Source organism: Electrona antarctica (genome assembly GCF_951216825.1).
Source record: "Electrona antarctica genome assembly, chromosome: 7".
In the NCBI taxonomy this organism is placed as follows: domain Eukaryota; kingdom Metazoa; phylum Chordata; class Actinopteri; order Myctophiformes; family Myctophidae; genus Electrona; species Electrona antarctica.
The window spans coordinates 51,941,902-51,969,040 of NC_136812.1; the positions used below are offsets into that span (position 1 = coordinate 51,941,902).

The 27,139-nt window shown below is 41.2% G+C and overlaps 1 protein-coding gene across 1 annotated transcript; it reads left to right on the forward strand.

The window, feature by feature from the left end:
• Window positions 1-2,295: 2,295 nt before the first annotated feature.
• LOC306926314 (B-cell receptor CD22-like) lies at window positions 2,296-11,160 on the forward strand (the record flags this gene model as incomplete). Its single annotated transcript, XM_079505582.1, has 9 exons — window positions 2,296-2,386; window positions 2,489-2,713; window positions 3,260-3,517; window positions 3,662-3,964; window positions 4,628-4,915; window positions 5,290-5,371; window positions 5,682-5,709; window positions 5,884-6,111; window positions 11,107-11,160. Exons 1-9 carry the CDS (start codon window positions 2,299-2,301, stop codon window positions 11,158-11,160), a joined length of 1,554 nt encoding a protein of 517 aa, XP_079361708.1. The 5' UTR covers window positions 2,296-2,298.
• Between the last annotated feature and the right edge of the window lie 15,979 nt (window positions 11,161-27,139).

Consider the following 27,139-nt stretch of genomic DNA (forward strand, 5'->3'; position numbering starts at 1 on the left):
TTAGAGTGGGGTACAGATCCAGTTCTTGTATTGTATTGTATGTATGTTAGAGTGGGGTACAGATCCAGTTCTTGTATTGTATTGTATGTATGTTAGAGTGGGGTACAGATCCAGTTCTTGTATTGTATTGTATGTATGTTAGAGTGGGGTACAGATCCAGTTCTTGTATTGTATTGTATTGTATGTATGTTAGAGTGGGGTACAGATCCAGTTCTTGTATTGTATTGTATGTATGTTAGAGTGGGGTACAGATCCAGTTCTTGTATTGTATTGTATGTATGTTAGAGTGGGGTACAGATCCAGTTCTTGTATTGTATTGTATGTATGTTAGAGTGGGGTACAGATCCAGTTCTTGTATTGTATTGTATGTATGTTAGAGTGGGGTACAGATCCAGTTCTTGTATTGTATTGCATGTATGTTAGAGTGGGGTACAGATCCAGTTCTTGTATTGTATTGCATGTATGTTAGAGTGGGGTACAGATCCAGTTCTTGTATTGTATTGCATGTATGTTAGAGTGGGGTACAGATCCAGGCCTTCTCATGCCATACCGTATCAGTATATCAGCTTGTACGATCTTTAACACACAAGTAATTAATACAGAGAACTAAAAGTCAGCAGTATGAAAATATACGTCCTAACTTCTGTATTCTAAGTGTGAGCGAGCAGGAAGGAAGGGCGTAAACAACACATATTGGTTTTAACCTCCACTTCTCTGTCTAGCTGGTGTGTGTTGTTTGGACTGGACAGACGATCTCTAGACAAGTGAGTATGTCTGAATTGTAACTTAGCAGCAATGATACTTTAGTTGATATAATCACTGACGGGATTGTAATCTTATATGCTGATACATGTTTGGCAAACTAAATTAAAAAGACTAAGATAGTTTCTACAGTCAGGCCTTCAGCGCTGCGCCCTGCCATGTCATTCCAGCCGTCACACTGGCACTGACTTTCTTTATGTATGTTGTTTTTGGCAGACCTTGATGCCGTCGTAACTGATCTACTGATGCCGTCGTAGCTGAACTACAAGCTCACAACGCGTCGCAGCGCGCGTTGTGAGCTTGTAGATCGGCTATTTTCAGCATGCAACTAATTGTAAAATGACGTAGGCCTATATACTGGTTCTCTTGTCCACTAGTCCCTTCCTAACAATTTCCCAACATTTTGTTGACGAAATTGTCAGTATATTTAGTCTTAGTTTTAGTCATCATAGCTTAGTTTTTATTTAGTTTCCATTTAGTTTTCGTCAGTGGAAAAAGTTAGTCGACGAACATTTTTCGTCTTAGTTTTAGTCGACAAAATCAACACTGTATGATATTTATACTCCATTCCCACACAAGACTTGCACAAGAGACTGAGCTACTCTACATTATTTCTCATTTATTTGTTTATTTCTGTATACACGTTATAGTAAATGCTATATTGCTTGGCTATTTGACATTCACTGTACCATTTCACTAGCATTGGCTAGACTTGGTAAAAGATGTATTACTATCTTATATCTTATTACAGAACAGAGAGTACAGTAATTTAACAGTAACATTACTATAGTTGGTTGTTTTCATTGCAGTTTGATGCTGAGGTCAGTTTTCACCTCAAGATACCATGAGGTTTCTAAAGACAATCAGTGTGATCCTGGACATTCTGATCTTGGTACCTGGTGAGGACAGTTTGAAATGGTTTCAACACATATACGTATGTACAGAATAGATAAATGTATGAAATATTACCTGATATGATATGAAAAATCACACCCATGTGAACTGAGTGCTGCAACTCCCCTCTCCCCTCTCCCCCTGCCCCCCCCCCCCCCCCCCCCCCCCCTCTCTCTCTCTGTAATTAGCAGGCAACAGTGCAACACTATCTCTCTCTCTGTTTCTGGCACAACAGCGCCACTTTTGCCCCTACTGGTACTCTAAACATTGGGACATACTGTAGTCAGTCACATAGTCACATATAGGTTAGGACATTGCTGTTCATTGGAGTGGTTGCACCACTCAAAAAAGAACAATCATGATATTTACCAGGGTTTCTTTTTTTTGTCTTGTACAGGTTTCTGTAGTGGTCAGTGGGGAGTGACCTTCACCAGTCCACCTCCATGTGTCCTCAGAGGATCATCAGTAAATATTGGATGTTCATATGACTACCCAAACAATGCAGGGTATGTCACTGGTACAAGCTGGTACAAGAACGGAGAATACCTTCTCCGTGGCTCTGAACCTCAAGGTCGTTTTCAATACACTGGTGATGACAGCCATGATTGCACCCTGAGAATCAATAACATAGAAGACAGTGATATGGGAAGTTATCACTTCAGGTTTCGGACAACAGATAATGTGTGGGGGACCAGTGCCACTAGCTACACACTATCTCTATCTCTGTCCGGTAAATAACAGTACCGTTTTAATCTTTCATGAAATCAAAATCAAATCTTATCCTGACAATCTCACCAACTGATGTCCATCTTGTTTTTATTCTTCTGATCAGGACTGACTGCACGCGTGACACCTCCCACTGTGACAAAGGGGGGAGAGGTGATACTCTTCTGTGAAATATCTTGTGTACCACGTCCACCAATTGTCTGGTTTAAAGATGGACAACCAGTGCCCAAGCCAAAATTCCATGCCACAATCCAGGATGCTGGGAGTTACCAGTGTGCTGTTAAAGGACGAGAGACATGGAAGTCTGCCGCTGTGAGGTTGGATGTGCAGTGTGAGTTTATATGAGTTCATGTGAGCTATTTCTCTGTCTGAATCTGTTCCATTCTGTCTTTAATGCATTCAATGAATTAATACAAGAGCACATTCAAAGAAGAATCATATTCAATGAAAGCTGCGAGCAGTGTCCCCTCATCCGTACCTTTATCCACAACAGGATGCACAGTATCCACTGTTTCTTCACAGCAACATGATTCCAAACATAGTTTGTAAAAGTACAACTTACAGGCCATTCTTGCTATGACTATGGTTCATGTTGCCAGTAGTTGGTATTAACGAAATATTGACACCTAAATGTGTTCAAGGCTTAGATATCAAATGAGAAATTTGGGGCTGACCTAAACATTCTAGTTACAAAGTATCCCCTGTTTCTTGACAAAACGTGGAAAATGGTCGCTGGTGCGTGCGATACAAACTCACGCATTTGATCGCTTTTCATTATTTCAGTATTTTATTTACACCGGGGTTAGTTTGAAATGGATCTGATTATCCTCTTAGGAGTTTGTATAAAAGTACACCTATTATATTCTTTCTCCAACAGATGGTCCCCAGAATGTGGTGTTGTCAGTAAGTCCACAAGGAGATGTTGTCAAAGGAAGCTCAGTCACTTTGAGCTGCAACAGCAGGTCAAATCCAGCCATCCAGAGTTACATCCTTCTCAAAGACAACACTGTAGTGGCACAGAATGAGATGTTTACCATCTCTAACATCCAACCCAGTGCCAGTGGAACATACTCCTGTCAGGCAAAGAACAACATCGCTACAGCCACTTCACCTGGAGTCACTCTGAATGTTCACTGTGAGGTTTCCATTTCATTAAGATCAAAATGATATGACATTAATTGCTTGATTCAAAAGCATTAATTATTGTCATTGTTCATACCAAGAACATAGAATATTGTAACCTATATTTGTGTAAACAGAGCTTAATATTCCTCCACAGACCCTCCAGAAAACACTTCAGTGTCAGTGAATCCACCAGGAGAAGTGGTTGAGGGCAGCACAGTGACTCTGACCTGCAGCAGTGATGCCAACCCTCCAGTAGACGACTCCACCTGGTACAGAGGAAGCAACCCTCCAGTAGACACCTACACCTGGTACAGAGACGGAGGAAGCACAGCTATCTCCACTGGTCCTCAGCTGGTGAAGGACAACGTGTCTCGTGCAGACTCCGGACAGTACACCTGTCGGGGGACAAACAAACATGGATCCCAGCCGTCGTCAGCTCATTCCATTGATGTTCTCTGTAAGTAAAAGAGATACAGAAAGAAAATGTCATGTAGTCCAATGTCAATATTTATTTATATAACAATATCTTAACTATATGGTCAAAAGTTATTTGTCTTTAGTCTTTTTGACGTTTATATCAGTGTTGATTTCGTCGACTAAAACTAAGACGACAAAATTGTTCGTCGACTACCCTTTTTCACTGACGAAGACTAAATGGAAACTAAATGAAAACTATAAGCTATGATGACTAAAACTAAAACTGAATATATTGACAATTTCGTCAACAAATAAAAACTAGACTAAAATGTTAGGAAGGGACTAGTGGACAAGAGATCCAGTATAAGTCATTTTACACTTGGTTGCATCTTGAAAATAGCTGATCTACAAGCTCACAACGTGTCGCAGCGCGACGCGTTATGAGCTTGTACCGTAGATCTGCTATTTTCAGCAAGTGTAAAAAGTGTCATTACGACGGCATCAAGGCCCACCAAAATACATTTTAGTCGACTAAATCAACTGTAGATTTAGTCGACTAAAATCCTATGATATTTTGACGAAAACTAGACTAACACTAAGACATTCCAGGTGACTAAAACTAAGTGAAAACTATTCAAGCGACTATGACTAAAACTAAAACAGAAATGTGCTGCCAAAAAACAACACTAATTTATATCCCCAGATGCGCCAGTCAATGTGTCGGTGGAGGTCAGTGCGCCGGACGGTGCAGCAGGGGGCAGCAGAGTGACGTTGACCTGCAGCAGTGACGCTAACCCACCAGTAGACAACCACAACTACACCTGGTACAAGAGCACTCCTGGTTCCAGCTCCCCGTTGGTCCAGGTAGGGTCAGGACCGGTGTTTCTGGCCTCTCTGCAGCCATCCGACGCTGGACTGTACGTCTGTCACACCAGGAACTCACTGGGAGGAGGAAACAGCTCTACCGAGGTGCTGCTGCGCGTGGTCACAAGTGAGTAGACAGAGGACGTTGGTATCCTACTATAAATGCACCATGTCTCTGCGTGCGTGCGTGTGTGTACGGTTGTAATAAACGAGAACCGTTTACACACCTGCAAATTGATTACTTAGCCAGTACACTTTTCACAGTCAGTTTACAACGGGTATTATTATTTCCCAAGTTGCATCGTGTAGTAGATGAGTGCATGGTCAGGTTTTTTCTAGACAAAAATTGGGATGAACAACTGAATTGTATTACCTTTGTGTCCAGTGTTGTCCAAAGGACTTTGAAATAATCATTGTATTAAATATTACACACCACACAGAAAACAACAGAAATGCACATTCTAACTTCTCTCCTCATTTTCATTGTGTTTCTCTATAAAGCCAACAATGATGCTCTAATATCTGGAGTTGCAGTTTCACTGTTTGTGCTGATTTTGGTTATCCCCGTTGCTTTCTGGGTCAGGTGAGTGTGTCTGTGTCTACTCTGTGTCTGTGTGTGTGTGTGTGTGTGTGTGTGTGTGTGTGTGTGTGTGTGTGCGTGTGTGCGTGCGGTGTACTGTGCGCGCATTAGTGCATATGTGTAGTAATTTGAATAAAGCAGCAGTTACTGTGATGTTAAATGTTACACCCACTTTTTATACTATATGAACTTTTCATAAAAGATGTGAGCTTTTCACAGCAGATTCCATGTAAGACTAAACTAAGATAAACATAATCTCATTAATCGCTAAATTATGTAAGTCATAAATTAAGTACTTTGTTTGATTTGACAGGAGGAAAAGGACAAACGCAGTCCAGGAGGTATTTATTCGCTTGGGCTTTGCTTTTTATTGATAAAAAAAATGGAAACTCGCCAACAATGCTTTAGCGGGAAAACAAATCTGCCTTTTCAACATTAGCGCAATATATAATATACAGCTATATCACTGCAACCTTCTGATGTGTGGCTTTCTATTCTATTGTGTCCCACTCCAGCCTGCATCCGTCCCTGGGGTCAGTGGGAGGGGCTTGGCCTCTGTCCCTGGGGTCAGTGGGAGGGGCTTGGCCTCTGTCCCTGGGGTCAGTGGGAGGGGCTTGGCCTCTGTCCCTGGGGTCAGTGGGAGGGGCTTGGCCTCTGTCCCTGGGGTCAGTGGGAGGGGCTTGGCCTCTGTCCCTGGGGTCAGTGGGATGGGCTTGGCCTCCACTCAGATCAACAGCGGACAGGTAAGTACCGTGCTTAGAGCATATACATATTAATAGAGACGGCACCCGGAGGAAACCCTGAAGCGAAATGGACATAGTGGCCGAATTTATCATTGCAGCTCGAGCCAGCGCTGGTCCGTTGACTATACTTGCCGCACGTTCATGTTATTGGGTCCATGACACGTGAACGAATGTTTCATACGTGAACGCGCGCAAACGGCGCAATGATAGTCAACGGCCAGCGCGTTTATGTGTTTGGGTCCAATCCATCCCAGAATGCACTCTGTTCCTACCCGGAAGGAGGAGTGAAATGCGCTTTTGAGCAACTTAATGCAAGTGGATGGGAGGAGAAATCCGGTGCCGTCTCTATTAATATATACTCTAAGGTACTGTGTCTAAGGCCACATTTACACTGGCAGCCAAATCCAGCCTGCATGTGCCACATGCACAAAATAACACAAACAAGTCACGTACATGGAATCCAATTTTTACAAATGCGACTTGACTTGAGACACGTTCAGAGGCGGTTTCAGGTCTGATTCAAATCTGATTTCAGGAGATCCGTCCTGGGATTCGTCTGCCAGTGTAAAATCAGTCTGAACACACAAGATCTGTGGCAGATCCGATGTCGGATTTGAGAAATAAATTGGATTTGGCTGGATTTGACTGCAGTGTAAATGGGGCCTACCGTATATGGTCTTTGATTTACACTTGAATCCTTTACCCATGAAGAGACCCTCCAGAACACAGTTTAATCACCATGTCTGTGTGACAAACATATGTCGTTCAGAAACGAGATCCCTTCTCCTTTCTATACATGTACAGAAATTGCATTTTACGTTACACTATACACTCGTCTGACTCATAACAGTCACGGAAACTATACTTCTCTTTTCTTGTCATCTAGATCTTCTCTACAAAGATGACAGTTATATTGATGATATGATATGATTGTTTATTTATTTTCGTGTCCTGCACACAATGTGCCCAACCCTCATGGGTTTATAAGACACCATTTCACAATTGCATTTACAGCATGTTTGCATTACATAATTCATGCATTTACAGCATGTTTACATTACATAATCCATTACATTACGTCCCAGAGTTATACAGAGTACTCTGTCTTCTTTCCCAAGCTTGACAAATCTGCCACGACAAAAGTCCCTTTGGCAAAACATATCTCCATTTTTACATAGTCATTTAAATCTAGGAAATCCCCACAGATATAAGACATCTTATTAACCAAAATATCCCTTAAGTCGTCATATTTAGAGCAGTAAAACAAAAAGTGAACTTCGTTTTCAATTTCATCAAGATCACAGAACAGGCAAGATCTCTCTTCTTCAGGAGTGGCATTAAATATGGGTGTAAAAAAAAATCGATTCGAATTAGAATCGCGATTCCCGTTATGAATGATTCAAAATTGATTCATAATTTCCAAAAATCGATTTCTTCTGGTTACAGTTGTTGTAATATATCTCTAAGTACTGGACCCTCGTCTGGTATTGACCGACAGGTAGTGTGTGCAGGCTGGGTGGTGTGTGACAATCCAGTTGAAGTATTCCTTTGGTACGGCGACTGCGGCGGCGAGTACTCGGGAGAACAAATTAACGAGACACGAGACAGTATCACGCTAAGGTTCACAAAGTTTATTTCCTGTTACACAAACAGGAAACATATATAGTGCTGGATCATAATGACGTAACAATAAGATATGAGACAGAAGAACGTGCCTACTGCAGCAAGGCTGACCTTGCTGTCGCCTAGATGTCTCTCGTAGCCTATCTATAAAGTATGCTACAGTACCGGCAGTACACAATACATATCACGTACACTGTATCTCAAGTTCAAGTACATAGACTAAGATGTACTGTGCATGGGCTAATATCATAACAACAGTTACAGGAGTTTTCACTACATGGTGTTTGTGATATGAAATGTAAGCTCCCCCTAATCACAGTCAACATCATGTCTTCAGTCATTTTCAAGTTACTGTAGTATTGAGTATAGTCACTTCAGTTGGCTGGAGTAGATTGTGATGAAATCCTATATGTATTGAACCGAGAATCATTTTGAATAGAGAATCGTTTTGAATCTGGGGGAAAAAAAAGGCTTTTGAATAAATAAATAAAACGTTTTTGGATTGAGAATCGAGTTGAATCGAATCGTGACCCCAAGAATCGGAATCGAATGGAATCGTGGGACACCCAAAGATCCACAGCCCTAGCATTAAACCTGCTAGTCTCCAGTGTTGTCTTTTGTTTAAATTATACTTCACATAAGGTTCTACGGTATATATGTCCTTTATAAGGCAGTAGGTTCTCAATTTGGGTTTATATTCCATAGGTCCCTACACCAGTTTTCTTTATATCTGGAGAAAATATTGTATCAACTATCACCTATTAGTTATTCAACATAATACGTTGACAAGGCCGACAGTGTAATTGTACTGCATTGGAGAAAACACAACCAAAACATAGCTAATTATCTGATAAGATTTCTGAGTTTCAGCATTCCATTCCGTTACTGATGACTGTTTTTTTGTCTTTTCCTTTTCTGTTGCATTGCTCAGCAAGACCAGGATGTTCACTATTGTTCCGTGACGTTCAAACCGTTGCCCAGGACTCACGCTGATCAGAACAACACAGCCCCGCAACACACACTGTAAGTTAAAACACATTCAGAACGGTGTTTTAAGCATTATGTTATACTCTAGCTATTGAAAAATAGCAGATCTACCAGCTCATAGCGCGGCACCGAGTGCCGCGCTACGAGCTTGTAGATCTGCTATTTTTTTTTTTTATCGTGAAAAAGGGGTCGCAAATCTCTGAATATATATTCTTTCACAGCGAACACTTTTAACTCAAATCTTTGCTTCTGGGAGGAGGTCCCTGGAACAACGTATTTTCAGATGGGGGTCAGAGGCGGCCAATTACATATATTTTTGGGGGTCCTTGACAAATGTTTGAGAACAACTGACATAGAAACAAACAAAAAACATAGGTTTTTCTGAAAAGGTTTAGGATTTAGAAGCCTTTTTTCCCCAGGTCTACATGGGTTAATGCATTTTCTTTTATCATAATCAAAATCTCCAAAGTAACTAGTAACTAAAGTTTGCAAATAAATGTAGTGGCGTACAAATACAATATTTTATTTAATTGTAAATTGTAATATAGTTCAACTATGCATTGGAAACAGTGGCATGCTGATATAATGCACACATCCAGATGCTGCATGTCCAATATTTTAACTGGATATATATTTTAAAATAAGACCACATCATAGACACAGTACGCCAGGGTTCCCCAATTAATTTCCCTCAAGGGCCATATTTTGACTGGGGAACAAGGCTGGGGGCCGCCGAGTCCGCACGGCGAAAAATTGGGTTTTTTATTTTTTCATTAATTAATTAAAAATTGTTCTCGACCAGTGGTCCAGTGACCACCAGTGGTCCTTGAGGGGGTGCCCAGTTTGACATGCGTAGGCTACTGACCCCCATTTAATGCCATTTATATCTGGGACACCCCCCCAAAACAAAACAAAACGTATTCTTCCAGGGGCCACAAGGGGGCGCTCCGCGGGCCGCCTATTGGGGAACCCTGCAGTACGCTGTGCTTCACAGAAGTGGGTTTCCTAGCTGTGCTGCTGAAGAGCCATTTAGGGTTACATGTGTACTAGTCATTCTCTGCACTAATAGTATGAATGGATGGACGTGTAATCATTCTTCTCAGGTCTGGTGACCGTGACGACGTGATCTATTCCACTGTGAAGGAAGACGTCTCTGCAATCTATTCCACTGTGGATAAAACACCAGTGAAGGAAGACGTCTCTGCAATCTATTCCACTGTGGATTAAACACACAAGGCAAAGCAAAGCAACATAAAAACAGTGGTGGAAAAAGTACTCAATTGTTTTACTTAAGTAAAAGTACCAATACTGCAATTTAGAACTACTTCGTTACAAGTAAAAGTACGGAAAATGTACTTAAAAGTAGAAAAGTATCAGCATCAAAATGTACTTAAAGTACTGAAAGTAAAAGTACTCGTGCAGAATGTCCCATTTCACAAGTTCAAACTGTGTACAAAATCTTTTGAAAATAGCCGATCTACAAGCTCACAATGCGTCGCGACGCATTGTGAGCTTGTAGATCGGCTATTTTCAAATGTATTTTCAAATGTATAGGGTTGACGTGGTCACTGTATGTTTTCTAATACAATTTGTAATCGCCAAAGTAACTAGTAACTAATGCTTTCAAATAATTGTAGTGGAGTAAAAGTACGCATTTTGGCTCTGAGATGTAGTGGAGTAGAAGTAAAAGTACAAATACCTCAAAATTGTACTTAAGTACAGTACTTAAGTGAAAGTAGTTAGTTACTTTCCACCACTGCATAAAACCATGATAGGCTTTGGCAATATGAATCACTTCTCTCTCTCTCCTCTGTGTTGTTTCTGTAGCATTGGTTTGACAGGCGTCCCCGTTTCTTTTCCTACCCGATTTCACACCAGTGAGGAGTGGGAGGGCGAGAGGCCTGTATGCAGAAGCCTTATTTACTACAACAAACAACCTTTACTTGAATTGGTTTAGTCGCCTTAGGTTCAAGATTCACAACTTGTGATATGCTATTGGCCGTTTGTAATCTTTTTGGAAACATATAAAAAGATACTGAAGGCTATATTATTTTACTTATATTGACCCTTATAAAAAATGTAGTATAATTTAGTAAAGGTAGGCCTAAGGTTTTTTTCCCCACTCAAATGGTACCTCGTCAGATAATCCCCACAACAACTTCCGTGAACCGACTTCCCTGTAGGGGCCTTAATCATAAATGATATTTTTACTAAGTTAGGCTGTCTGCTGTCGTGCAAGTTTATAGTTGGAGAAATTCAAAGTTCCAACTTCTAACACGAAAGTATAGTAGGCCTAGTTGTTGTGAATGAGCAAAGTGGACATTTGTACGGAATGTTTCCTTTGTCCTCGTGTTGCGCTTCTGTTTTTCCCGTCTGTCCTTCAAGTTCCACAGCCGTCTGCTGGTCCCTCCCAGCCCTCACTGGTGCGAAATCGCGTAGGAAAAAACGGGGACAGCGTTTGGCAGTAGCCTATGTCAAACCAGTGTCAAATACAGGCAGAGTCCAGTAAATACTTTCAAACTCCTATAGCTCTGAAGTCAGATGACAACCTAACGGCTGGTTCAGTTTTAGTGGCAGCGGTGGCCGAACGGATAGCGGCGCGGTCTTGATACCGGAAGGTTCCTAGTTCGAATCAGCCGTCCGACACGTTAAAATTACCACCGCTGAAGTGCCCTTGAACAAGGCATTGAACCACTACGATGAAATGTGTTCTATGAGCAGGGCCTGGCTGGAAACAAGTTCTTGAGCTTAGCCCAGATACCCTGGGTAAATATAGATTTCATTTCATTTCATTTCATTTCAGTGTGGCTAGTAACCACATGCATAGAGCTTATAGCTCTGCACATGCACTCTGTTGTTCAGACACTTGGGGCTCCATTTTCGTCACCGCTAAACCCCTAATCCCTAAACTTGTCTTTTTATTGAGGCTCTGAGATTTCACAACTGTTCAATCACAATTCAATGTATATAGAACCACACATTTTTCTTTTTTCAACATAACATAGGAAAACAACAAGAACCACAATACGGACATTACAATGCACAGACAAAAAACAAACAAACACACACAAAAAAAGATAAAACGAGTACACCACAGTCTTGACATGATTACATTACAGGTCACCAGAGTCTTTGTTATTCACTACCGTTCAATAAGGTACATTGAAGCACAGTCTAGAAGGGTCCACTGTATCTAAGACTGGTTCCCATACCTTTGTGAACCCTTCCATGTTATCACGGAGGAGATAAGTCAGTTTCTCCAGAGGAACCACAGTCATTACCTCCTTGTACCAATCATCCAGTGTAGGAACGTCTCTATGAATCCAAAGCTTGAGTATAGTCTTCCTCGCTATGTATAAGAGTATTCCAACCAATTTGGCGTTGTGTCTGGTCCTTGCACTGGATACCTTAGCTGCTAGTACACACTGGAGAGGTGACAAGTTCAAATTATATCCAAGCAAGGTGTCATTCTTCACCTCATTCCATAACACCTGTATCTTTGTACATTTCCAAAGCATATGTGCATATGTACCAACTTCTGTTGCAAAACATTTTTGAATAGTTCAAATGGCCAGTCTACAAGCTCACAACGTGTCAATGTAAATTGGCTAGTTGAACTATTCAAAAATGTTTTTCAAAATAGTAAAAAAAAGGCAAAGAAGTTTAGGGATAAGGGGGTTTAGCGGTGACGAAAATGGAGCCCTTGATCTTTGACCTCTGACCATGACGCAAAAGTGTGTGTGTGTGTGTGTGTGTGTGTGTGTGTGTGTGTGTGTGTGTGTGTGTGTGTGTGTGTGTGTGTGTGTGTGTGTGTGTGTGTCAGTATGTCCAGAGATACAATCTCACAATCCACTGGACCAATCATTGCCTCCATTTGTCTTTCATGTGTCATGTGTTTTAAAAAAAATATCAATTTGTTTACTTTTCAACAAGCATACAGCTCAAAATATGTACAGTAATTTCTGTCTCACCAAATATACATCTCTTCCCTACGTTACTTGGGTATTGAAAAAGTGGAAAACCCCCCCAGGTGTGGTGATCACAACCGCCTTCTACTCCAACGTGAAGCTTACTATATCTATAGTTTAAACACTGGCTCCTCACGGATTAAATGAGGAATTTGATATAAAACCAATTCTGGGTTGAATAACTTTGCTTTTAATTTTATTACATATATTAATTATATATTTTTAATCTTGTCATTGTGTGTATATAGTGTCTTCTTACCATATGTCCATATGCTGTGTCCTATTTTATTTTGTACTGTAATTGCACGGTACCTTACTACTCTTTATTATTTTCCTCATTCTGGTCACTTAGTTGTATTTCTATGTGTTCTTGGCTTGACACTACTCAGCCTGACTTCATAGATGTGGGGGGTGTGTCATGGTAATTATCATCATTGCAAACAGCGGCTTGTTCATTGTTAAAACTTGCCCCTATCTGTATATAACACGCCTATTGTGTTGTTGTCCTCATACCTGACGAAGACCCACAAGGGGTCGAAACGTTGTCATCCTTTATTAAATATAAATTCCAGTGGGAGCTATACTCAACAGTGTGCGGACATTCTCTCCTTCTCCTGTACGTATTGTTTTGTTCAGCACCTGAAAGTTTTTTTTAAGAGGTGTGCGTACTTTCCTTTGGATTCCATCACCAAATACAAACAGCAGTTTCAGCATGCATGTTTATTGTTTTCCAATCATTTCTAATCAGCCTTTATTTATACCTCATCTAGTCATCTCTAACTCCCTCTCAGTGTTGGGCTAGGCATTAAGCAACTAGTCGACTAGTTTACTGTAGAAACGGTAAACAATAAAAGGAAAGTAAGTAAAAATACAAGTTCATAGCGCGGCACCGACTGCCGCGCTATGAACTTGTAGGTCTGCTATTTTTCGTTTTAATCGTGAAAATGTGCCTCAAAATTTTTAAATATATCATTACAGAGTGAACGTTTTAACTCAAATCTTTGCTTCTGGGGGGTGTCCCTGGAACAACATATTTTCAGATGGGGGTCGGTGGCCAATTACATATCATTTTTGGGGTCCTTGACATGAAATAGCACCACTGATACAGAAACATTGGTATTTCAGGAAACTGTCAGGAGTTAGAAGACATTTTTTTTTATTTCGACATCAGGCCAAGTGAGTTGCGGGCCCCTGCTTTCTTATTACAGATCCAGGCCTTCTCATGCCATATCGCCTCAGTATCAGCGTGTATGATTTCTTTAACACACAATGAATTAATATAGAGAACAGTGTCCACTGAAAGTCAGCAGTATGAATACATATCTTCTCAACCCTTGTAAAATCAATGTTAAGTGTGAGGAGGGAGGAAGGGAGTAAACAACATACATATTCTAGTGGTTTTAACCTTGACTTGTCTTTTTAGTTTTGGTTGTGTGTTGATCTGTATCAGTTTGTCTAGAATAGATGACTGTCAAAAGGATAGTTCAGATTTCTTTTTTAACTTAAGCTGTATGAAATACTTGCCATTAATATTAGTGGTTGCAACTGTATTAATCGATTGCCCGAGTCCCGTGGTGGGAGTTCTGCTCTGGTTTTGGTGAAATATTAAGTAGGCCTAGTTCCGGTCATTTTGTGGGGGGCACTGGGGCCACGGAGTAAAAGTAAATGAATTCACAAAACTAACGTCATTTGTATTGTTGACCTATTTCTAAAATATTAGCACAACTTTCATTCAACTTTGACCCCTCTATCACATCAACTATTTTTTGGGCGTGGTGATATGGACACAAAAACCATAGTTCTGTGTGATCGAGGGGTAAAAATGAACGAAAGTTGCACTCATTATGGTCAACAATACAAATGACGTTAGTTTTGTGGATTATCTACAACAGGATTCATTTACTTTTAATGCGTGGCCCCCTGTGCACCCCACAAAAAACTAGACTAAAATGTTAGGAAGGGACTAGTGGACATTTGGACAAGAGATCCAGTATAAAGTCATTTTACACTTGGTTGCATGCTGAAAATAGCCGATCTATAAACTCATGACGCGTTGGGAGCTTGTAGATCGGCTATTTTCAGCAAGCGTAAATTCTGCCATTACGACGGCATCAAGGCCCGCAAAAAAACCTTTTTGTCCACTAAATCAACTGTAGATTTAGTCGACTAAAATCACATGACATTTAGGGCTCCATTTTCGTCACCGCTAAACCCCTTAACTTCTTTGCCTTTTTTTTTACTATTTTGATTTTTTTTTTTGAATAGTTCAACTAGCCAATCTACATTGACACGTTGTGAGCTTGTAGACTGGCCATTTTAACTATTCAAAAATGTTTATCAAAATAGGAAAAGGGCAAAGAAGTTTAGGGATAAGGGGACGGAAATGGAGCCCTTAGTTGACTAAGACTAACACGAAGGCATTCCAGGTGACTAAAACTTGCTGTCAAAAATCAACACAGGCGACCCGAGGCAGCACAAGCCGTCTCACTGGCACTATGACTCCATGTACAGGATATGTGATAAACTCCATTCCCAACACACGTATAATTCATTGAACTATTTTTGTACAAACATAAACGATACAAGTGGAAGGAAGAGCTTTTCAGCATTTATTTGAAATGTGTTTACACAGGGAAACTGAATGTCATGTTTGTGGATATAAAAAAAAAAAAAAAAGTTCAATAACAAAAACCAATCACACAAAAGGTGTGGTACTGTATGTCCTCAGTCCTCTTTGCAACATTCCTTCAGGCTTCCAGAGGCACCTCTTTTTAATAAATAATTTCATTTACAGAATGTGCATAATTAGTTATAAATATGAAGGCGCATATTAAACATACTTTAGTTCTTTTTTTCCCCTCTCTTTTCTTAAAGCAATTATAAATGTATTAATTCAATTACAAATAAACACAAATATGCAAACAAAACCAAATCAAAAGCAAAAGAGATGCAAAGGTTGTAAATAACGCCGGGCAAAAAAGAATCCTGAAATTGGCACAACGATGATAAATGAGCAGATAAAGCACGTCGAGAATAAAGTGAAAACCTCAAATTATAGGCACTATAGTTGGATAATAATATCCAGCACGCCCATATTTACCAAAACGCCATTCATACCCGACCCTGGCACACCCAGTGAACTGCTTTGAAATGATGTGACTTTCTCTTGCGACATTGCTCTGGAAGAGGTCAAGTCAGCTGTAAGAGGGTCTGGTCTGTCTGTCAGTCTGTCTGGAGCATAACCGCTGGACAGGTCACAGCCAAAGTGCTAGGGATGTCCCGATCCCGTTTCTTTGGCTCCCGATCCGATTCTGATCTTTTTTTTAATTTTAAGCATATGCCGATACCGACTTTTCCCCCGTTCCGATATTTATAGAACACGTTTATGCCATATCACAACAGTACGATATCCCAAATCACAGACAATATCCAGTCTTAATATCATGATATGGATTATAATATTGATACTATAGGGATGTCCCGATCACGTTGTTTTTGGCTACCGATCCGATTTCCGATCATTTGAAAATGACGTGATCGGCGACCGATTTCCGATCACATCGGGACAACCCTAAGCCAAACGTCACCGTGCACGCTGCCACTGAAGCCCTTCACGTACGTACAGCATGTTCTACTACACTTCTTGAAATATGATATATATTTTTTTCCAACAGGATGATATGATCGGTTAGTCTTTTACTCTTTCGGAGCCAAGCCGAATGATGGGGGCTGAAATCCTGCCAAAATATGGAGTCACAATATGATTTGTGTCATAAATGTCATTCACACACACGCGACACAATTTAAGTCCAAGCTCCATGTGAAGACATGCCATTATAGGACCCTGCAGTCTGGTTTGTGGTTAAAGCACAAGGTGCAAGATGGCCACTGAACCTTTTCTCACGACGACTAGACAATTAATTCCCTCTATTTTACACACACACACACACACACACACACACACACACACACACACACACACACACACACGTTGCAAAGGGAGTCGGCATGAACCACATGACGTCTGCGCTGGGTGCTTTTGGTTCCATGGCTATAGCAAGGTTTGCAATTCAGAGTCTCTTTTTCTCGTTTCGTTTTTTTTCTTTCTCCCCCTCTGGAGGGAGAGAGAGAGAGAGAGAGAGAGTGCAGGTTTAGGACTAGAGAGAGACGGGATCTAGTTGAGCTACATATTTACCAAACCAGGAAGAGGGCAGCGGGAGACGGGAGGAGGAATTCACACCACAGAAATGTCAAAGTGACTTCAGGGGGTCAGAGTCCAGAGGACTGCCTCGGCACTGGTGGGGCAAAAAGTGGCATGTTTTTGTACTTTTACTCAACTAAATACACGTTTACACACAGTATTGATACTTTCACTTAACCCATTTTGGGGCGGGAACCCCTTTTGGTGTTAGCATTATGTTATGCTTTAGCTATTGAAAAATAGCAGATCTACAAGCTCGTAGCGCGCCACCGAGTGGCGCGCTACGAGCTTGTAGGTCTGCTATTTTTTTTATAGCAGGATTTTACTGCTAGGATTTAGAAGACATTTTATACATTTCGACGTCAGGCCTAAATGGGTTAAGTACTTTTCCCCCGTCGTTACGCCGTCAACCAGAAAGAAAGAAAAAAAACATTCACCACGACTTTGTGTGTTCCGACACTCGGCAACAACTACTAAACAGTAACAAGGCTTTGGAGCGTTAGCGTTGCAGTCGAGGTCAGCACAAATATACATTTTCAATAAACAATTCAAATCGTCCAAACAAATACTGATATGGAGGAGGAGTGGTGGGGGGAGGGGAATTAACTCCTTAAAAAAATAAAGTACATTCCGACTTGTTTTGATAAATGGCACAAAACCAAATACAACCGCTTTAGAAAGGACACAGGTGCTCTTAGACCGCTGACGACAACTCCCTCTCAACATGATGGGGGTGTTCTGACCTTATACAGCAGGGTCCCACTCCCCCCCCCTAACATCTGTATCTGACCTGTACAGCAGGGTAACATCTGTACTGTATGTGACCTGTACAGCAGTGTAACATCTGTACTGTATCTGACCTGTACAGCAGGGTAACATCTGTACTGTATGTGACCTGTACAGCAGGGTAACATCTGTACTGTATGTGACCTGTACAGTAACAGGTAACATCTGTCCGACACAGAGGAGACGAATGGGAGAACATTGATCAACCTGATGGTGGGGAAAGGCGGGATGCAGTTGCGGACAGTAACTAAATACATTTACTTTAGTGCTGTACTCTGATATTTTTCAAAGACAAATTATTTGACTTTTTTTTTGACGCCGTTACATTTGTAGCCGCAAGCTCTCAATGCACGGCGACGTGTTGTGAGCGTGTATGTAGACCTGATATTTTCACTACTATTCGCAAGTTTTCGAGGAAACGTGACTGGACGATATTTGAATTGTATGGGACTTAAAGGGGCTTCATCGGGTTTTGCACCCTATTTTAAATGTAGTTGAGGATGGAAAAAGTATGTCGGAGGGCGTTTTGTCTCCCCCCCCCCCCCCCCTGTGCTTTGACATTTTGAACATGATTTTCTCTACAATGACATCCTAGTGGAGAATGAAGTTCTTCCAGTTAAACTGGCCCCTCCAATTGCCAATCCTAAGACTGCTCTATTAACCCATTTTGGGGGCGGGAACCCCTTTTGGTGTTAGCATTATGTCATGCTTTAGCTATTGAAAAATAGCAGATCTACAAGCTCATAGCGCGCCACCGAGTGGCGCGCTACAAGCTTGTAGGTCTGCTATTTTTGAAAAATCGAAGAACGACTGACAGGTCAGAAACAGCTTTTTCAGAAAACTGTCAGGATGTAGAAGACATTTTTTGAAACTGATCTCAGGTCAAAATGGGTTAAGGCAGTGGTTTTCAACCCTTTTCATGTCAAGGCCCATTATTTGTTCTGCATTTGAGCCCACGGACCACCATTCGATGAAATTTGGCCTCGCAGACTATTAAACATTATGTTATCGTTGGATAACATTTTGTGCACAATTCCATGCTGCATTGATGTCGGCACCATAGGAGAAACAGGCAAACAAATCGTTTGCCTATGAATGTGTTTAAATGCCAGTGTAGCCGGTTCACACACACACACACACACACAATGCAGCAGGCATTAGACACACAGCCACCAACCTGGCAACCCTGAGTGAGGGACAAGTGGCAAATTGCCAATCAGCTGCCAGTCTCTGGTGTGTGTGTGTGTGAGAGAGAGAGTCCTCACAAACTCTACCACAACGTCACTAAAAGTACATTAAAACACTTTTCCCTTTCCAAAACAAACACATAGTAACATACAGAAGTACATTATGACATTATTGAGTGCGTGAGTGTTTTCCCTGCCCTCAGAAAATAAAAAAAGAGGATAAATATACCCTCAATCTAAGGCTCAGAGTATTCCACGGTGGCTCAGTGGATCTGGCAGTCGCCTATGGTGTGAGAGGATGCTGGTTCGTGACAAGTCAAGATTCGTGACCTCGGACCAAGGATTAAGGATAAATCCAAATAAATCACACTTTACCTTTTAGTCGACTAAATGTACAACTGATGAGGATGAATCCAAATAAATCACTCTTTACCTTTTAGTCAACAAGTCAAAAGTCAAGACAAGGACTAAGGACTAAGGATAAATCCAAATAAATCACACTTAAATGTCAACTAAATGTACAATTGAAATGTATTTAAGACCCGACTCAGCACCGTCCGAGTTACGTCCCGATGGGCAGAGAACAGTATATATTAGTAGCCCCTAGTTTCCATGCGCTGACAATAGTTGGAAATGACACGTCCACCAGGGGGAAACCTTGACCAGGCTATGGTGAGTATGCCAGTATGGCCACTATATGCATGTACTATAAATGGTAAATGGTGCATTTATATAGCGCCTTTATCCAAGGCGCTTTACATAGATTGTGCATTACATTCACCCATTCACACACACATTCATACACCGATTGCAGCGGAAGCCATGCAAGGTACCAACCAGCACATCGGGAGCAATTTGGGGTTCAGTGTTCAGTGCTCCGTTCACGTTTGTTTATTATATTAGTGCTGTCTGCCGTGATACCTGGCTTAATATGGTCAATACTGAATCAGTCTAAAATATGCTTTGGCGGCCCCCCCCCCCCTCCACCTCTTGCTATAGATAGACATGACATGACATGATGTGTGTCAAACAATTGTCACACATGGTGGATGGATGATTATCCTTGTTTATTTATTTATTTCCGGTTTGGGGGAATGAATGGATGGATGGATGGATGGATGGATGAATGAATGGATGGATGGATGGATGGATGGATGAATGAATGAATGAATGAATGAATATGCGCATGCTTAAAGTGAATGGCACATCGAGTGGCAAAGCAGATATGACTTTTCTGTGTGGATGTATGGGCTGTCAAGGCCAGAAAGTCGTTTTTGGCCACTCGGTAGGCGTCCTTCACTTTGGCTCTGTGCATCGGACAGCTCACAGACACATAGACTTTAACAGCATCCTGACTGAAAAAGTGAAACGAGACCCCGCCTCCTAGGAAGGACGTACTACAGTTCCACACGTGCATCTCGGGGAGCTCTATAACATATCCGAAGATCAGACCGGAAGGCCTTACCGTTGTGGCGTTCTACAGAAGCAAAGGTTTGACGTTCGCGCGCGCCCACGTCGATGATCATAAGTCCGTTCGGGAAGAGACTTATACCTCTGCGATCGCGGCGACGAGACGATCACCGTGATAGTCTTTTTTCTGCGACCTTGGGAACCTCAAATCTAACCCTAGGCCTAGCGTTGCAGTCTAGTTCCCTATATCGGACACTTGTAAGAGTCCCACAAAATCGAGACCAACGTCATTTTATTTGTCATGTCCTGAATATGGATATTCGGGGGTGTTACATATTTTTAAAAATATCTATCACTTCATTTTTAAGGCATTTGGCCCAAAGGTCACCGTGGCAGTCTTTCGGCTGACCTTTGACCTTTGCAAACGTCGTGGAAATTCGAGACCGCCGCCATTGGATTCGGCATGTCCTGAATATGGATATTGGAGGTTCTTACATATTTTTAAAAATATTTATCACCCCATTTTTTAAGGAATTTGCCCAAAAGGTCACCGTTGCAGTCTTTTGGCTGAACTTTGACCTTTGCAAACGTTGTGGAAAGTCCAGACCGGCGCCATTGGAATCGGCACGCTCTAAATATGAAGAATGCGTCTAGTGTACGAAGATTAACATTAAAAAACATGTTTTAAAGGTTTGTTTTGTGTCTTCACAGTTTCTGGAGAGGAGAGGAGAGAAGAGGAGAGGAGAGGAGGCCACAGTGACCTAGCCTGGCTAATAAGCCAGACCGAATCAGCCGTTCGCAAAAAAGAAAGCCTGCCGGCGTGATTTGAGTCTGGCTTATTAGCCAGGCTAACAGTGACCTTGCAACAGGTGTGTGTAGTTGCTAATAAAATGTCTTGACACACACACACACACGCAATAACATTTTTGGGGTCCTTGACATGAAATATTGAGAACCACTGACATAGAAACATGAGGTTTTAGGCATTATGTTATACTTTAGCTATTGAAAAATAGCAGACCAACAAGTGGCACCGAGTGCCGCGCTGTGAACTTGTAGGTCTGCTATTTTTGAAAAATAGCAGACCTACAAGTGGCACCGAGTGCCGCGCTGTGAACTTGTAGGTCTGCTATTTTTGAAAAATAGCAGATCTACAAGTGGCACCGAGTGCCGCACTGTGAACTTGTAGGTCTGCTATTTTTCAAAAATAGCAGACCTACAAGTGGCACCGAGTGCCGCGCTGTGAACTTGTAGGTCTGCTATTTTTCAAAAATTGTAGACCTACAAGTGGCACCGAGTGCCGCGCTGTGAACTTGTAGGTCTGCTATTTTTGAAAAATTGTAGACCTACAAGTGGCACCGAGTGCCGCGCTGTGAACTTGTAAGTCTGCTATTTTTTGAAAAATGTGTGTAGTGCCCTGCATAATTTTGCTAAATGTAGTTTACAATTTTTGAATCCTGCTACAGATGTGTTACATTTATTTCTATTACTTTTCAATCTATATTGCTGTTTGTTCATGGTCGAATTGTTATTGTGTGACTGGGGTGTCAATCAACCTGAGCCAACCTATGGAGAACAAGAAGGGGTGGGACTTAAGGAGGAAGCAACGCACAGTCAGAGAGAGAGAGAGAGACTGGAGAAAGAAAAACGAGTGGACAAACAGAGACATAGGATTCTGCAGATTAAAGTCCTGTTGCATATCAGAGGGTCCACATGCACACAAAGTGGTGCATTTGAGTCTGTCTACAGCACACCTTCACCTGGAACTAGAAGTTTGGGACACTGCAGCATTCTAAGGAACTGTGAGTACAGACCATCCATCTAACTGTGTGTGTGTGTGTGTGTGTGTGTGTGTGTGTGTCAGCATGTCCAGAGATACAATCTCACAATCCACTGGACCAATCATTGCCTCCATTTGTCTTCATGTGTTTTTAAAAAAAATATCAATTTGTTTACTTTTCAACAAGCATACAGCTCAAAATATGTACAGTAATTTCTGTCTCACCAAATATACATCTCTTCCCTACGTTACTTGGGTATTGAAAAAGTGGAAAAACCCCCCAGGTGTGGTGATCACAACCGCCTTCTACTCCAACGTGAAGCTTACTGTATCTATAGTTTAAACACTGGCTCCTCACGGATTAAATGAGGAATTTGATATAAAACCATTTCTGGGTTGAATAACTTTGCTTTTAATCTTATTATATATATTAATTATATATTTTTAATCTTGTCATTGTGTGTATATAGTGTCTTCTTACCATATGTCCATATGCTGTGTCCTATTTTATTTTGTACTGTAATTGCACGGTACCTTACTACTCTTTATTTTCCTCATTCTGGTCACTTAGTTGTATTTCTATGTGTTCTTGGCTTGACACTACTCAGCCTGACTTCATAGATGTGGGGGGGGTGTCATGGTAATTATCATCATTGCAAACAGCGGCTTGTTCATTGTTAAAACTTGCCCCTATCTGTATATAACACGCCTATTGTGTTGTTGTCCTCATACCTGACGAAGACCCACAAGGGGTCGAAACGTTGTCATCCTTTATTAAATATAAATTCCAGTGGGAGCTATACTCAACAGTGTGCGGACATTCTCTCCTTCTCCTGTACGTATTGTTTTGTTCAGCACCTGAAAGTTTTTTTAAAGGGGTGTAAGTACTTTCCTTTGGATTCCGTCACCAAATACAAACAGCAGTTTCAGCATGCATGTTTATTGTTTTCCAATCATTTCTAATCAGCCTTTATTTATACCTCATCTAGTCATCTCTAACTCCCTCTCAGTGTTGGGCTAGGCATTAAGCAACTAGTCGACTAGTTTACTGTAGAAACGGTAAACAATAAAAGGAAAGTAAGTAAAAATACAAGTTCATAGCGCGGCACCGACTGCCGCGCTATGAACTTGTAGGTCTGCTATTTTTGTTTTAATCGTGAAAATGTGCCTCAAATCTTTTAAAATATATCATTACAGAGTGAACGTTTTAACTCAAATCTTTGCTTCTGGGGGGTGTCCCTGGAACAACATATTTTCAGATGGGGGTCGGTGGCCAATTACATATCATTTTTGGGGTCCTTGACATGAAATATTGAGCACCACTGATACAGAAACATTGGTATTTCAGGAAACTGTCAGGATTTAGAAGACATTTTGTTTTATTTCGACGTCAGGCCAAGTGAGTTGCGGGCCCCTGCTTTCTTATTACAGATCCAGGCCTTCTCATGCCATATCGCCTCAGTATCAGCGTGTACGATTTCTTTAACACACAATGAATTAATATAGAGAACAGTGTCCACTGAAAGTCAGCAGTATGAATACATATGTTCTCAACCATTGTAAAATCAATCAAGTGTGAGGAGGGAGGAAGGGAGTAAACAACATACATATTCTAGTGGTTTTAACCTTGACTTGTCTTTTTAGTTTTGGTTGTGTGTTGATCTGTATCAGTTTGTCTAGAATAGATGACTGTCAAAAGGATAGTTCAGATTTTTTTTTAACTTAAGCTGTATGAAATACTTGCCATTAATATTAGTGGTTGCAACTCTATTAATCGATTGCCCGAGTCCCGTGGTGGGAGTTCTGCTCTGGTTTTGGTGAAATATTAAGTAGGCCTAGTTCCGGTCATTTTGTGGGGGGCACTGGGGCCACGCAGTGAAAGTAAATTAATTCACAAAACTAACATTTGTATTGTTGACCTATTTCTAAAATATTAGCGCAACTTTCATTCAACTTTGTCCCCTCTATCACATCAACTATTTTTTTGGGCGTGGTGATATGGACACAAAAACCATAGTTCTGTGTGATAGAGGGTTAAAAATGAACGAAAGTTGCACTCATTTAGAAATATGGTCAACAATACAAATGACGTTAGTTTTGTGGATTATCTACAACAGGATTCATTTACTTTTAATGCGTGGCCCCCTGTGCACCCCACAACAAACTAGACTAATGTTAGGAAGGGACTAGTGGACATTTGGACAAGAGATCCAGTATAAAGTCATTTTACACTTGGTTGCATGCTGAAAATAGCCGATCTATAAACTCATGACGCGTTGGGAGCTTGTAGATCGGCTATTTTCAGCAAGCGTAAATTCTGCCATTACGACGGCATCAAGGCCCGCAAAAAAACCTTTTTGTCCACTAAATCAACTGTAGATTTAGTCGACTAAAATCACATGACATTTAGGGCTCCATTTTCGTCACCGCTAAACCCCTTAACTTCTTTGCCTTTTTTTTACCATTTTGAAAAACATTTTTGAATAGTTCAACTAGCCAATCTACATTGACACGTTGTGAGCTTGTAGACTGGCCATTTTAACTATTCAAAAATGTTTAGCAAAATAGGAAAAGGGCAAAGAAGTTTAGGGATAAGGTGACGGAAATGGAGCCCTTAGTTGACTAAGACTAACACGAAGGCATTCCAGGTGACTAAAACTTGCTGTCAAAAATCAACACAGGCGACCCGAGGCAGCACAAGCCGTCTCACTGGCACTATGACTCCATGTACAGGATATGTGATAAACTCCATTCCCAACACACGTATAATTCATTGAACTATTTTTGTACAAACATAAACGATACAAGTGGAAGGAAGAGCTTTTCAGCATTTATTTGAAATGTGTTTACACAGGGAAACTGAATGTCATGTTTGTGGATATAAAAAAAAACAAAAAAAGTTCAATAACAAAAACTAATCACACAAAAGGTGTGGTACTGTATGTCCTCAGTCCTCTTTGCAACATTCCTTCAGGCTTCCAGAGGCACCTCTTTTTAATAAATAATTTCATTTACAGAATGAGCATAATTAGTTATAAATATGAAGGCGCATATTAAACATACTTTAGTTCTTTTTTTCCCTCTTTTCTTAAAGCAATTATAAATGTATTAATTCAATTACAAATAAACACAAATATGCAAACAAAACCAAAAGCAAAAGAGATGCAAAAGTTGTAAATAACGCCGGACAAAAAAGAATCCTGAAATTGGCACAACGATGATAAATGAGCAGATAAAGCACGTCGAGAATAAAGTGAAAACCTCAAATTATAGGCACTATAGTTGGATAATAATATCCAGCACGCCCATATTTACCAAAACGCCATTCATACCCGACCCTGGCACACCCAGTGAACTACTTTTTAACCCACTTTGACCCCCTGGCGTCACAGCTTTGAAATGATGTGACATTCTCTTGCGACATTGCTCTGGAAGAGGTCAAGTCAGCTGTAAGAGGGTCTGGTCTGTCTGTCTGTCTGGAGCATAACCGCTGGACAGGTCACAGCCAAAGTGCTAGGGATGTCCCGATCCCGTTTCTTTGGCTCCCGATCCGATTCTGATCATTCTTTTTATTTTAAGCATATGCCGATACCGACTTTTCCCCCGTTCCGATATTTATAGAACACGTTTATGCCATATCACAACAGTATGATATCCCAAATCACAGACAATATCCAGTCTTAATATCATGATATGGATTATAATATTGATACTATAGGGATGTCCCGATCACGTTGTTTTTGGCTACCGAACCGATTTCCGATCATTTGAAAATGACGTGATCGGCGACCGATTTCCGATCAGATCGGGACAACCCTAAGCCAAACGTCACCGTGCACGCTGCCACTGAAGCCCTTCACGTACGTACAGCATGTTCTACTACACTTCTTGAAATATTATATATATTTTTTTCCAACAGGATGATATGATCGGTTAGTCTTTTACTCTTTCGGAGCCAAGCCGAATGATGGGGGCTGAAATCCTGCCAAAATATGGAGTCACAATATGATTTGTGTCATAAATGTCATTCACACACACGCGACACAATTTAAGTCCAAGCTCCATGTGAAGACATGCCATTATAGGACCCTGCAGTCTGGTTTGTGGTTAAAGCACAAGGTGCAAGATGGCCACTGAACCTTTTCTCACGACGACTAGACAATTAATTCCCTCTATTTTACACACACACACACACACACACACACAGTCACACACACGTTGCAAAGGGAGTCGGCATGAACCACATGACGTCTGCGCTGGGTGCTTTTGGTTCCATGGCTATAGCAAGGTTTGCAATTCAGAGTCTCTTTTTCTCGTTTCGTTTTGTTTCTTTCTCCCCCTCTGGAGGGAGAGAGAGAGAGAGAGAGTGCAGGTTTAGGACTAGAGAGAGACGGGATCTAGTTGAGCTACATATTTACCAAACCAGGAAGAGGGCAGCGGGAGACGGGAGGAGGAATTCACACCACAGAAATGTCAAAGTGACTTCAGGGGGTCAGAGTCCAGAGGACTGCCTCGGCACTGGTGGGGCAAAAAGTGGCATGTTTTTGTACTTTTACTCAACTAAATACACGTTTTACTTGCAAACAGAGTATTTCTATGTTTCAAGTATTGATACTTTCACTTAAGTACTTTTCCCCCGTCGTTACGCCGTCAACCAGAAAGAAAGAAAAAAAACATTCACCACGACTTTGTGTGTTCCGACACTCGGCAACAACTACTAAACAGTAACAAGGCTTTGGAGCGTTAGCGTTGCAGTCGAGGTCAGCACAAATATACATTTTCAATAAACAATTCAAATCGTCCAAACAAATACTGATATGGAGGAGGAGTGGTGGGGGGAGGGGAATTAACTCCTTAAAAAAATAAAGTACATTCCGACTTGTTTTGATAAATGGCACAAAACCAAATACAACCGCTTTAGAAAGGACACAGGTGCTCTTAGACCGCTGACGACAACTCCCTCTCAACATGATGGGGGTGTTCTGACCTTATACAGCAGGGTCCCACTCCCCCCCTAACATCTGTATCTGACCTGTACAGCAGGGTAACATCTGTACTGTATGTGACCTGTACAGCAGGGTAACAT